The 14,131-nt window shown below is 38.7% G+C and overlaps 1 protein-coding gene across 1 annotated transcript; it reads right to left on the bottom strand.

The window, feature by feature from the left end:
* Nucleotides 1-238: 238 nt before the first annotated feature.
* Nucleotides 239-12,046, bottom strand: LOC130013604 (endoglucanase A-like). The gene is made up of 15 exons (XM_056102387.1): nt 12,003-12,046; nt 11,172-11,347; nt 9,950-10,190; nt 9,171-9,218; nt 8,552-8,700; nt 7,331-7,544; nt 6,604-6,774; nt 5,728-5,912; nt 4,716-4,875; nt 4,174-4,285; nt 3,306-3,456; nt 2,905-3,049; nt 2,083-2,248; nt 1,123-1,313; nt 239-339 (listed from the first exon to the last, which is right to left on the bottom strand). Exons 2-15 carry the CDS (start codon nt 11,343-11,345, stop codon nt 272-274), a joined length of 2,175 nt encoding a protein of 724 aa, XP_055958362.1. The 5' UTR covers nt 11,346-11,347; nt 12,003-12,046; the 3' UTR covers nt 239-271.
* Between the last annotated feature and the right edge of the window lie 2,085 nt (nt 12,047-14,131).

The raw sequence follows: 14,131 nt of genomic DNA on the forward strand, positions 1-14,131 counted from the left end.
AGACTACGATTTTTGTCCTACCGACTTTAGTAATAATGATCGAGCCTAGGCGGAAATTTCAATCGCTTAAGTCTTGGTTCATAGAGGATCAATTTGAATGAAATTTCAGCAAATTGCCTTTACATTATCTAGTTTTTAACTATTATGGTGAGAACTGCCAACTCTTTATCAAATCTCCCATAAGGTATCTTTAAACAAAATAATAATAACCAAAAGACGTTAAAACAAATATGACAATATATTTTAATGATCAAGGGTGATGATTAAACATCTATTTACTACACGTAGTGCCGCCTGACTGTTCTGGATGTAATTTTCGAATAACCAGACTCTTCAAACCTGTGAAGTTCAAGAGTAATAGATGTTAAATACATTTATTGAAATGTTTTTCGTTTATCATTATTATTACCAAATAAAGATATTCTAAGATATTACACTGCTGTATTATTTACTGTGTGAAAGATGACTATAGCACACTAGAGATATGTTGTTTGATCACTATAGGCACATATTATGATATGTCATACCAGACTTGTGATAGCACCTTATAGGATAATATAGTAACCCAGACTCCTTTATCTCAATGGGTAGCTGTGTACGTACAGACCATTAGATTATTGGTGTGTAACAAACGTACATGTAGCACAAATACGGTATGGTTATAAGACTCTTCATGGAAAAGATGTAGCAGAGAGACGGGTGCTTGGTGCTTGGGGAGTGGACCTCCGGGTCTAACCCTCTGTTCTAGTTGTATATAATGTTGATATTTACAAGGCTGTCCGTCTTTTTAAACTGATAGTATTACAGTATGCATACTTTTATCAATTAGAACAGTTTCCAGCACTGTGATGCATGTCATGGTTTACATCAAAAATATGTTCACCTTAAATTATTTAGAATCTACCTTTCTGAAGACATTAAAACAGTTTTAAGCACTTCGATGAATATCATGGTTTACATCAAAAAGATGTTCACCTTACATGCTTTAGAATTTATACCTTTCTGAAGACATTAAAACAGTTTCAAGCACTTCAATGCATGTCATGGTTGACATCAAAAAGATGGTCACCTTAAATGCCTTAGAATCTATACCTTTCTGAAGACAAAACCATAACATTTTACCTGCTACTGCAGCTTGGAATCCAGCGTTATAATCTGTAGCTACTTCATTGTTAATGTAGTTCTGTCTTGAATCTTGGTAACTGCCATCAGAATCTGGGCCTCCAACTAAAGCTCCGTACAGCGTATGGACATTAGGCTCCTTAGTAGACATTATAAATGGCCCACAAGGTGCCGGTGGATTGGGGCATGACCTAGAACAGAATTTAAAATTGATTTTAAAGGGAAGAAAATGGTAGCCAATGAAATGAAATGGAGTTTGGTGTCCTACTTTTCTGCACCGACTGGGCTCATTAAGACGGTTTGTTAGTACGAATCGTTAGTAATCGGATACAAATGTTCTGTTGAAACTTGTTTCATCAATAAAACTTTAGATTAGAATTTCTTATAAACACACATGAAATGGAACGTGTTACTTTTCATCACCAATGAGAGAGAGAGAGAGAGAGAGAGAAATCGGGTTTAACGTCCACTCGACACAAACTAGGTCATTTCGGGACTAAAATAATAATAATTAGTTTGCGGGTAGGGGTCTTTAGCAGTGGGTGAAAACCGGAGGAACCGGAGAAAACCCACGAGGTTGGACAGCCAGTTGACTCAATGAGAGGCCTTATGATACAGCGCGCACGTGCTAACCATTAGGCCATCCAAACCCCCTCATCAGCAATGAAGACGGGGATATTGTCAAAGGCATACAATTAACGAATTGCCCATGACATGAACGCACTCTCGGTTTTCGTACCATCCGATGGATTAGACAATTTATCTTGCCAGGTCCACCCTTATCTCGATTTGAATATCATCCGATCTATTAGAAGCATTGGTTTGTCAGACCCATCCTTGTGCACAAATGACACGGGGAAACCAGAGTGGGCAACCTCCAGGAAGATTCCTGAATGGAACAAAGGACACTCTGGTTTGTGAGCCACACGAATAATATAACATAACAACTTCTGAACTTACGCTGCTCTGTGATGAGGAGAATGTGGGAAATTTTTGCCATAACCAATCAGAAAACTGAATCCAGTGTCTCCTAGGGCATAATGGATCTGACTCATGGCCCATTTTCTATACTCAACAGCGTTAAGTCCTTCTTCAGCAGCCAACAGTGCAACCAGGGCCATGTTAGCTGAAAACATTTAATAAACGTAAAGTTTGAATGACCTAGCAAACAATTAATCACATCTACAGGATCGCCTTAATACTAAACGGAAATCTGATTAAAATACAGATCTATATTTCGTTTCGTTTTTTTTTATACTTTCAATGGCCTACACTACATGAAGAGCTGACATGTTGTAGTTGGAGGTCGGGTCAGAGGTAATATGAACTGACGTAAGACATTTGATTAACCAATCAGCGTTGATGTTTCTAGTGGGTTATCCACAGTTCCGCACAACTAAAGCCAAAGACTCGCCGTAACAGATCGTTTCATTGGCTAATCCCTGACATCATCCATAACAACTCTTTCGGATCCTAGTGTAGTAAAGACAATTAAAACGAAATTTTGAACTTTAATAAACGAAACGAAATAGGATCTGTGTTTTAATCAGATTGAGTAAACGGCAGAAATTATAAACAAATAACCATGATAGACTAGACACAACGAAACCGTCCATGAATCCAAATTTATAATAATTTCCAGACGAAAACTTGAAACGCAACCTTGGCTAAAGCTAAAAGTTCTATTTAGATTTTAACGAATTTGTTTGCAACAACCCTATCGAATCACTCAAAAGTCTTTCTTTTACAATCTGGTATGTTGATAATAGAATGGAATCTTACATGCATATCTGAGTGATCCCCACTGAAGTCGCCAGGCTAGTCCTTTAGGGGTATATTTGATAGTTCCTCCAGGCATCCAGTATTTAAATGTTCCTTCAACGGCTTGCTTATAAATATCCTTCTTGGTAAATTTGTACAGGAGAACCTAAAACGAAAGACAAAAAGCCTGTCAGATAATACAGAACATAATGGCCTCTGGACATTGCTCTACTGCTCTATGAACAATGTACGTTAACTTCCATTCTGGGAACTAATATTTTGTTTGTTTTAAGTTTTGTTTATCTATCATTCTTTATTAGATTATACAATCGGTGGTATCTCAATCTTGGATCATTGGACACATCCTAAGTTGTAGAAAATATATCAGTTATTTTAATTGAAATCCTATCAATATTTGATACCTGGTTAGCAGCTTGAACATCATCCCAGGACATTCCCCATGCAGGTTCTGGTTGGAACCATTTTTCGGCTTCAGCTAAATATTTGGATTCGTTTGTTACTTTGTACATCCACAACGAAGACCAACACATTTCGTCTGTCATATTGGTTGATCTGCAAAGCATAGTGGTTTAAAATAGTTCAAATAATATTACTGTCATCAGCTACTAATATATGAAGCCGAACACAGCCGTTACCGCCTACAGAGGCTTTGATGATTTCATCAGAAGGCGAGGTTGTTGTTCACCGAGACACAGAAAGAAGTCAATCAATTAAATGATATATGTTTTAAACACATAAGAGTTAGTAAAAACTTTTACGAAGATAGAGAGAAATGGAGTTTAACGTCCACGCGACCGAAACTCCGTCATTTCGGGACTAACATATGGTTCAATTTGATTTCAATAATTCAATTGCGCGTAGGGGTTTATAGCGGTGGGCGGAAACTTGAGGACCCGGAGAAAAACCCACGAGGTTGGTCAGGCGGGAAATCGAAACCACACCCCCAGACTGAATGACAGACCTTATGATCTAAAGCGCACACGTTCAACCATTCCGAATGGTTTGGAGAAAACAGTAACATTTTAGCCTTTTTATCAAATTGCTTTCAACTCGTAAATTTATTAACAAATAAACAATTTGAAGTTTTCTGAAAAATGCTTAGATGAACATCTGCGATACAAAAAAAATATACGACACACCTCTAACTAAGATATAATCTGTACATAGGTTCAACTTCAAAAATCAGAATTGGACTTGCACTTGAGCTCGTAGCCATCCAAAAGAGTTAAAACTTGATTTCAAATTTTGAGAATATGCCAAATGTCTTACTTGTAATAACCTGCTGCAGCACTGACGCTATCTGTGTATCTACCCTTGTGAGTCATCGCAAAATCATAGAGTTCTTTACCATGGGTCAACAGCTTAGCAGCATAGGCGGGATCTGAAAATATATGTAAATGAAATGGGGTTTAAAGTCCTAATTTTCAGTACCATCAGTACTAATGAAGACGGATATACCCGATGCAGTGTGCTATGAATTCCTTTTAACTCGGGCAACGGCGCTACGGATTAGTCTTATATCGAATTCCAACTACCAAGGGCTCCATTATACTGCACCTGGATTGAGAACTGAATGGAGTAAAATTCGCCAAGTGGTCGATTCACACAATGGTTCTACTTTTGATTGAACTCATAAGTAACAGATAACCACGAATCCTTTGTAATTGAGCCGAAAGTAGCTTGAATTATGATAACATGGTGTCCGGTTCATTGTTTTTGGCAATTGTCTTTTTCAAACATCAAACGATTAAGATCACCGCATTAGACCCTTCCTGATATTCTCAAGAGTGAAATGTCTGACCGATTCTTACCCTTTTCTTTAAAAGCGTAGTAACCCGCAATAAAAGCAACACTTGTGGCACCAGCTACATCTGTTCCTGGATTACTTGCTGTTATCTTATAGGATGGTCTTGCCATGGGTAGATCTTCTGGGCGGCCCCAATAGCTGTGATCAGTGCTTGCATCACCTACCTATAGACGGAAGTAAACTACATTATGTTAAGATGGTATAACTGCAATTTGATTAAAATACAGATCTATATTTCGTTTTGTTTTTTTTTATACTTCCGATGGCCTACACTACATGAAGATCTGACCAGTTGTAGTGGAAGGTCGCGTCAGGTGTTTTACGAGCGACTTTTGACCTTATGACGTCAAACACTGACTAATCAATCAGTGGTGACGGTTCTAGTAGATTACCACCTCATGCCAAAAAATCGCCGTAACAGACCGTTTCATTGGCTAATCCCCTCGAATCAATCAGACCGCGGGTTATATAACAGCTCTTTCGGATTCCCGTGTAGTAAAGACAAGTAAAACTATAAAAAAAAAACGAAACGAAATAGGATCTGTGTTTTAATCAGTTTGGTATAATTGTAAAGCACGGAGAAATAATGGCTGTGATTGATAATAAATGCCTCAAGAACATATTTTGCGATCTTTTGTAATATAAATCAAATTAACTAATGTATCAGCAGTGGAGTATATGACCTCACCGAGCTATACGTGGTGAATGAGGCAAAGTATGCTTGCTTTCTAGGCCGCCCAGAACCATGTCTAATGGTGGTGACGTATGGCAACATACTACTTTCGATTTCTGGAATCCAGAACCAAATAATCGCTCCATATTACTATAAGTAGTAACGAGTTTTGTGCACGAGACAAGATATGCTGACTGTGTAGGAAAACCACTTCTCATTAGAAGAGTTCATATTTCGAACAAACGGATCTTGTACTGCTACAATGGGCCTGGGAACTTCATAATTTTTCTCATTACATGAGTAGATATTTGGCTGTGCCATAGTTTGAACCATGGATCCATACCTGCACGTAAAGTTCAGTTTTACCGGTGTGAGCTTTTAAGAAATAATCCAAGGGCCATTTGATAGAATCGTACATATGTTCAAGTTGTCCACTTTTCTGATAGGCATCTTTAAATTCCAGCAAACTCCAGGCTAGAATGGCAGTAGAGTAAGCCATGGGGAAACCAAATTTAACATGGTCTCCAGCTGAAAGATAAAGAAAATATAATACTTAATCTCACCTTCTCAGCCATCTTGGGCTGTTGGGTGGCCGAATGGTTAACGCGTGCGCGTTGGATCAGGAGTCAAATGGCGTGGCTTCGATTCCCCGCTTGTACGTGATTCCCCTCATGGATTTTCTCTGAACCATATCTCTCTCAGCCATCTTAATTCAGAGCGAGGTGTTGTATAACGTGAGTGGGTCTTTTGAAGTGTGCGTGCGCAGGCGCAGTGGTGCTGTTTTACGCAGATCGGCCAAATATTGTAAATGCTATAACAAACTATCGAATGACCTATCAAAATACGGTTTCATGAATGAGAAAGATTCCTAAGTTGTCCAATACATGCACCTTTAGGAGGAGGGGGGGGGGGAGAGGGTTGGAGGTGCTAAAAGCAAATCTGTAACAGTAACAGTCAATTGTATAATAATATACACTGTAGTACCACCAGGCCCGTAACTAGGGGTGAGGTGGGGTGTGGGGGTGTGAATCCCCCCCCTCCCCTGTGAAAAAATTGTCGACCATAAAAACAATAGATATACGTTGTCCGTCAATTTTACAGCGGCCCCTAAGAACACTTCCCACCCCCTCCCCTCGTTGCTCAGAGCTAGTTACGTCCCTAAGTACCATATACTATATTAATTACGAGAGTACACATATATATGTCCACGATTACCTACCATCATACCAGCCCCCAGTAAGATCAATACCAGCATCTGAGCCATCCTTTAAACCAGAGTCACCTCTCCATGGGATGCGGTTAGAAGCTGGTAATTTACCAGATCTCTGGGTTTCGTAGAAGAGTATGGATTTATACAGTACGTCATCATAATTATATTTGGTACAATCATCTAAAAGATAGAATTGGAACTAGATTTAGTAGGTGCAGAACTCACTATCTAAAGTCACCTCAACTTGAGGACATAACGAGCAGGACATCAGAGCCACGGGGCCTTATTCACCATCTTATATCGTCCCAAATTGCAGAGGCCAGGTGCTTTACCCACCATCTTATATCGCCCCAACCACAGTGCACACCAGAGCCCAGGGACTTTACACACCCTCCTATATCGTCACCAACAGCTGCAGAAGTTACCAGTCTTCAGAGGCTTTATACATCTTATACTGACATGAACAGAAGTACACAGAGAACTAAGCTATATCTTTGTAAACTCAACTTCCACCAAATCAATGTGCATGCCCACAACTTATTGAATGGATTTAGAAATTGAAAATACACAGGACACAACTATATGGAATATACGTACTGATTATCATTGGGTAACACGTCGAATGTGGTTCCATTTTTTGACCGAAGAAGTGTTTTTTCGGCACTTGAATAATTCCTTCAGTTAAAATTATTTCATCTATTAATCTATTTAAAACAAGTAATTCGACAAAACTTACGGTTTGGTAAAGAAGGCACTGCGCGCTTATCAATACCCAGATTAGTGAATAAACCGATAGCTGATGGAGCCTTGCCACCAGTTCCAGAACCGTAATTGGCGAAGAATCTAACTTTAGCTGCATCCCCGGCTTTAAAGAATTCTCTATCGGGTTTACTGACTATCACCCATTTCCTTCCACCGTCAGATGTTGAATATTTGTCGGCATTCCACATCTGAAAACCGAAATCTTAGACATTATCCAACTGATTACGGAGCAAGGATAACTTTACTGAATTTGCTGAATTGATCCATTTGTTTGTGATGGTTTTCAAGCCACTTATGGCTGTCTCCTCTTACTCTGCACCAACCGGGAGAGAGAGAGAGAGAGAGAGAGAGAGAGAGAGAGAGTTTAACGTCCACTGGACACAAACTAGGTCATTTCGGGACTAACATATGGTTCAATTTTATTTCTACAATTCCCTTGCACGTACGGCTCTTTAGCAGTGGGAGGAAACCGGAGGACCCGGAGAAAACCCACGAGGTCGGACAAGCGACCCTACTCCTTGTCACGTACAACCGGGAATCGAAACCACGCCAGTTGACTCAATGACAGACCTTATGATACAGCGCGCACGCGCAAACCATTCACCCCCCCCCCCACCAACCGGGATAATAATGACGAGCATATGCCATGTACTGAACGAAAGTTTTCCTGAGCAGTGGCGTTTTCGACTTCCAACAGACTAGATGCTGTGACTTACCAAATCGCTAACGATTAAAGATACATAATGTAAGATTTAGATAAAGAGCTAGCCATTCTTGCTATAATAGTTCGAATATAGATAATGTAAAATGAATAATTTGAAAATTTCATTCATATTACTCTATTGCGAGCGAAGATATAAGCCTTGGAATGTTTGACAAGACGTGTGCAATAATTTCAACCACCGTACTGGTTGGTCGAAGCTAAGTCTCGCTCCTCCATTTTTATCTTAAATCAAAATATGACTGAACTGTTCTAATCTATTTAATATCGGTGAAATCCGATGCCATCGAGAGTTGATTATGGCCTGGATAAGTTAATTAATGTCTAATTAATAATTTAGAAAACATTTCAGGCCTAAAGAAAGACCTGCAATAGGCAGATTTAGCTCTTGCATAATGTATGTTTAATTAGCTAAAATAATGTATGTTTAATCAATGGATAAGACAAATAAAGCGAGCTATTAACTCTACTTACGTCCATTTTCACAACGGGTGAATCGAATGTAATGGCAACCATCCAACCTTCAACATTCTCAGTAAGTGGAAAAGAAAATTCGGCCTCAAATCTATTTCCCCAGTCATTATAAATCTTTAGGGTTCCAGGTATGCTACCATTTAGATTGGCTAAAATGGGAATATGCTATGCTATCATTTAGAATAACAGAATTGTCTTATAGATATATCTATCAGACTATTCTACCACCTCAGATACCATCATCACTGCATAAAAAGGAATTCCACAAGCCATGGGTATTCCCGTATCCACAGCTCTCATATACACACTATTAATTGGGACTGCACTACATGGGGCCAAAATGTCAACATCTTCTAGGGGTAGCATGCAACAGAACTTCACGAGCAATCCCATAAAAAAATCCTGACTAAAACACTGTTGTCTTGTGAAATTTTGGATTGCCTCTTAAAGAATAAGACCTTTGTATAAAGGCTTGAAAGTGTCGGGTTTTGGGGGATTATTTTATAAATATCTACATTAAAATGACTAGTCTTTGAGTAAACAAAATAATCTGTCGACATGTGGGTGTTGTTACTGTGATAAAGGTAAATCCATCATGTTATTTTAGTTATAGTCCTACCTGGATACGTGACTTTATGAGTTGGCGCAGCAGTTGGCGGCGCAGTGGCTGAAATATGAGGCATATGAATAGTTTATAAAAAAAATTACCAAATCTATTAATTTATTTATCTGACCATATTCTTAAACATACATTATGCAAGAGTTAAATTTGCCTATTGAAGGTCTTTCTTTAGGCCTGAAATATTTTAAAAATTTTTAATTAGACATTAATTAACTTATCTAGGCCATAATCAACTCTCCATTGCATTGGATTTCTCCGTGATTAAATAGATTAGAACAGTTCAGCCATATTTTGATTTAAGCTAAAAATGGAGGAGCGAGACAGCTTCGATCAACCAGTACGGTGGTTGAAATTATTGCACACGTCTAGTCAAACCTTCGCTCGCAATAGAGTAATTTGAATGATTTTCAAATTATTCATTTTACATTATCTATTTTCGAACTATCATCGTAAGAATGGCTAACTCTCTATCTAAATCTTACATAATACATCTTTAAACAAAACTAACATTTGTAATAATAATGGGTTAATGTCACAGAGATATTATTATGGTTACGACTCCATCTACAAAACACCAGCCGGTTTCGTCAAGATCTACTGATTCCGGTCACAAATCAACTGTTAGAAGGAAGAGAAGCGATGAGACAATGCGACCGACGATTTGACCAGGTATGGCGCTGTGTGTGCGTTTATTTACCAAGTAAATTCCCAGTTGAAGTAGTACAATATACATGTAGTGGGAATTTTAACATTTAAAAAAAAAACAAAAGACGTACTTGTGCCGGTATAATCTGGAGGCATGGTGGCACCTTGAGTTGCAGCACCTGTAACCTTGTTACCATGACTATCCATCCCTTCTATAAAGGCTGAGCCTGTGGGATTGATGTCGCCGGTTGTATGACCAACAAATTCTATACACAACTGATCTCCAACGTGTTCGTCTGCATTCCAAACTTTATTGGTGAAAACAAATTCTTTACCATCTTGGAGGGTTTCAGAGAGTTCTGCAACCCATACCTGTATGTAAAAAAAACGTTTGAAAGATGTGTGCATTCCGTTTTATGAAAACAAATTCACATGTTATTGACCAATAACCAAAATGTTCACGAATGAGTAATACAAGAACCAACTTAAAATACCCCCCCCCCTCTCATGGACAATGCACATGTTAATATGTCAAGGGATCAACTTGGATATAACGTCTCGTGAACACCCGCCATTGTAACGTACGGTAATTTATTTTAAATGTTTCATTAATTGCATTTAAACTGATTTAAGCGACTGGAAACCCCTTTCTTGTCAGCCAGACACATATGGGAAAGGACGTTGGTGGATGGGAGCAAAGATTTAAGGGTAAGCCAACTATGCAAAAGTCGTTTTTGACATTCATGTGGATATCTGCCATGACGAAGATCAACCACCTTGAAGGGCCATAAATCCTTCATTTTGGAAAACGTAACATATCCAAGAAATCCGCCATTTTATAAACTTATTGAACAGTGACAGTGCAAACAGTCCGCCATTTAGAATAAGTAGTATCTATGGGTGAGGAACAATTCATTATACCATAAGACTTATGGATCAAGTGAGACGGATGTGAGATATTTGACACCAGTTTCCAACCAACAATCTGATTAAATTACAGATCTCTATTTCGTTTCATTTTTTTTATACTTTCGATGGCCCACACTACATGAAGATATGACCGGTTGTAGTGGAAGGTTGCGTCAGGGTTCATACGCCTGAGTTTTGACCCTATGACGTCAGACATTGATTAATCAATCAAGATTGACGTTTCAAGTGGTTTACCCACAGATAATCCCTCGAATCAATCAGAAAGCAGGTTATATAACAACTCTTCCAGAATCTAATGTTGTAAAGACAAGTAAAACGAAATTTTGAACTATAAAAAACGAAGTGAAATAGGATCTGTGTTTTCATCAGATTGTTTCCACAAACAAAATCTCAACCAATCTGAAACACGAACGAAGCACTTACCTCTATGCTCTCAACTGGTTTATCAAATATCACGTGAGCTTTCCATGTGTGAAGTTCTTTAGCGATGTCTATACAGAACTTGCCATTAAATCCTCCATTCCAATGACTTTTGATTTCAACATCCACGTTGGCCGCAGCAATACAGACCAAAGTGGCTAAAATCAGTAGCTTCATGGCTATAATTCAAAGGTAAATATTGATTAAAATACGAATATCCGATTTTGCCAGCGCTAAAGAGGTCTGATTCCGCGGTTATACGTGACGAGGTGAATTTTCCAAATAAACATACATGTATATACCACGTTAATTTCCAACAACCTGCCATATTAATTAATTAGTTCATAATAAGGGATTTGGGGATTTTAAAATTCTCGAGAACAGATTTGCCCAACAATCGTTTGATAGCACCGTCGTTAAATCCCCGCTGGAACAAATAGCGGACTTTATTTTTATATCTGATAAATACTGGCCTGTGTACCTACTAGTATATATTTAGTATCGTATTAGTTTTGAAAAAGTATTTTATTCAAGAGCAGATGAGTCTACATTTTACTTTGGTTTTATTTTAGGGTGGGGACGGGGTTGTTGGGGGCGGGGGGAGGGGGTCATAAAAATACATTATGCATTAACAAGCAAAATTAATAATGTATTCCTATTGACCTGATACATGGAAGGGATGTGGTCATAACTCATAACGGCCATGAATCAAAACGGCAAAAACATGACTTTGGTTAAAACGACCATACATTTGGTCAGAAATAGAACTCAGTCTTGCCAATGTAGAATAATTCAAGTGAGAAATTAATCAAACGCCGTTTGTACTGAACCTACCTGTCTACTGCGTCTCGGCAAACTGGCACCTGTTTGTTTTAAACGCGTCCTTGATATATATAAAGAAGAGCAGATCGAGATAACATAATTCGCCTACGATAATTTTATTCAGAATCACTTATCTCTGATTATAATCTTTGATAATCCAAGATAAGCTCCAGTACCAGGTAATGCCACGTGGTCAAAATTTGGAACCAGCCCACTGAATATTTTTGTAATGTAAAAGTACAATACTCATGAATAGTTTGTGATTCACGTCATATAACAAAACACGTGCAACAGTTAAGTATTGTTTAATGGTCGAGAGCGAGACATTAAGTAATATATTGTAACAACAAGAGGACCGTCAGGTCCGAGTGTTTTTACAATATATTACGCAATGTCTCAGCTCGAGACCATTAAACATCTTAAAATACAGACACCCAGTACATGCGTTTACAGTGAAATACGTCACTCGAGTCTAATATTTGACAAGGTACGATTGGCAAGTTGCCCGTACGATTATTTGAAATAATGGTACGCCAACATCAAAGGGTGACGTCACATCTGTATTTTAAGCGTCATTAATGGACACTTTAACGTTTGGCACTGAATATTACAAAACTCTGTATAATCATTTTAATTCGTTGGATTCCTGGATTAACTGGGGTTATCTCCCTTTCATCAAAATGAATGAATTGGAGAGAGAGGGAGAGAGAGAGAGAGGTGGAGATGGCGTTTAACGTCCACTCGACACAAGTTAGGTCATTTCGGGAGCAATATATGGTTCAATTTTATTTCAATAATTCGCTTGCGCCTAGAGGTGTTTAGCTGTGGGAAGAAACCGGAGGACACGCAAGAAGCCCACAAGGTGGGACAGGCGACCCCACTCCTTGTCACGTACAACCCGGAATCGAAACCACGCCGGTTGACTCAGTAACAGACTTTTGGTGCATTCCATTACTGGCGCCGCGCTTACTCGAGCCTCCACGAGTGCCTTCGGGTTACCGATGACGTCATTTAAACGGCTTACTCGCGCCAGGCCGAAGTAACCTTCCCCACGGAGCCGGTTACTAAGGGAAGTATCCCATAATCCAATTATTCAATATGGCAGCAAATAAATTTTTTGATCGAAGTTATATTTGCAGATTAAGTTTATGTGACGGAAGAATTATTGTTGACACTTTGCTCCGATTAAAAATACCATATTTCCATTCAACATAGTGTTGTGTTTATTTTAGTTATTCTACATCTGGGTGCAACGATTCCAGGAGTTAGAAAATTACACTCAACGTCCTTCCAGTTGCCCAAAGACACCTTCTATCGCAGAACTGAGCTGTTTATTTTTTTGTATTTTTTTTTTGATTACTGGTCAATTTCTCCAAATCATTGTGTGAAGTCATAAGCCATGACTGAAAAGGGCAGACTGGGTCCCCAAGTAAGAATTCTTCCACCTGAAATTTGGAATCTGGTTTGAGGAAAATACAAGAATTCCTCAAAACCTTACCGTCATGTGTTCACCCAGACTAGACGATGATCACATACAGCCTGGAGTACGACCCAGTGAACTGTTTGCGATTGATGTATGATATTCGATTGTCCTTCATCTTGGGCGCCATAATTCGAATTTGACGGCCACCTATAGCTCCGATTGTTCCGGGCGGGAAATTAACAATAAATTCTGCAAAACAGTCAGAAAGTTCTTAACTTTTGTAGGGTAATAGCCATTGAATAGTTGTTTTCATTAGAAACTCTGTATACAGTGCGTTGTTGGTTTAGATATTCCAAATTTATCGGATAGTGAGCAAAATGGCTTTAGGGTAGCGATATGCCACAGAAACACCACTGCTTGTTTTGGAATTGTAACTGGTATAACCCTGCCCTCCTAATAAACTGCAATTCCGGTAAGCCATGGAGCGCCTTAACAAATTTATCAAACCTTAAATTATATCTTTGGGGTTTTATTTCGATTCTCCTGATTTAATTTTCCCAATAAGATGCCAATAAAAAAACTCTGTATCAATTAAAGTTTTTTGGTAGATTATTGTCTGATCGCCGTTATTTATCTGAGCATAATTGTTTGGCGGCGTTTATCTTCCATTTTGATACCTAAAGAAAGCGCCGCGCCGTTCGATTACCCGTTCCCACTG

This window comes from Patella vulgata, chromosome 7 (genome assembly GCF_932274485.2).
Source record: "Patella vulgata chromosome 7, xgPatVulg1.2, whole genome shotgun sequence".
Taxonomy (NCBI): Eukaryota; Metazoa; Mollusca; class Gastropoda; family Patellidae; genus Patella; species Patella vulgata.

Bases quoted from the DNA above. Each gene is read 5' to 3' on its own strand.
- LOC130013604 (XM_056102387.1), bottom strand. From the start codon at position 11,345: ATGAAGCTACTGATTTTAGCCACTTTGGTCTGTATTGCTGCGGCCAAC. The intron at 4,876-5,727 runs GTATGGATCCAT...TTCCGTCTATAG, and splicing joins AAACTGAACTTTACGTGCAG to GTAGGTGATGCAAGCACTGA. The intron at 3,050-3,305 runs GTATCAAATATT...CTTTCGTTTTAG, and splicing joins ATGTTCAAGCTGCTAACCAG to GTTCTCCTGTACAAATTTAC.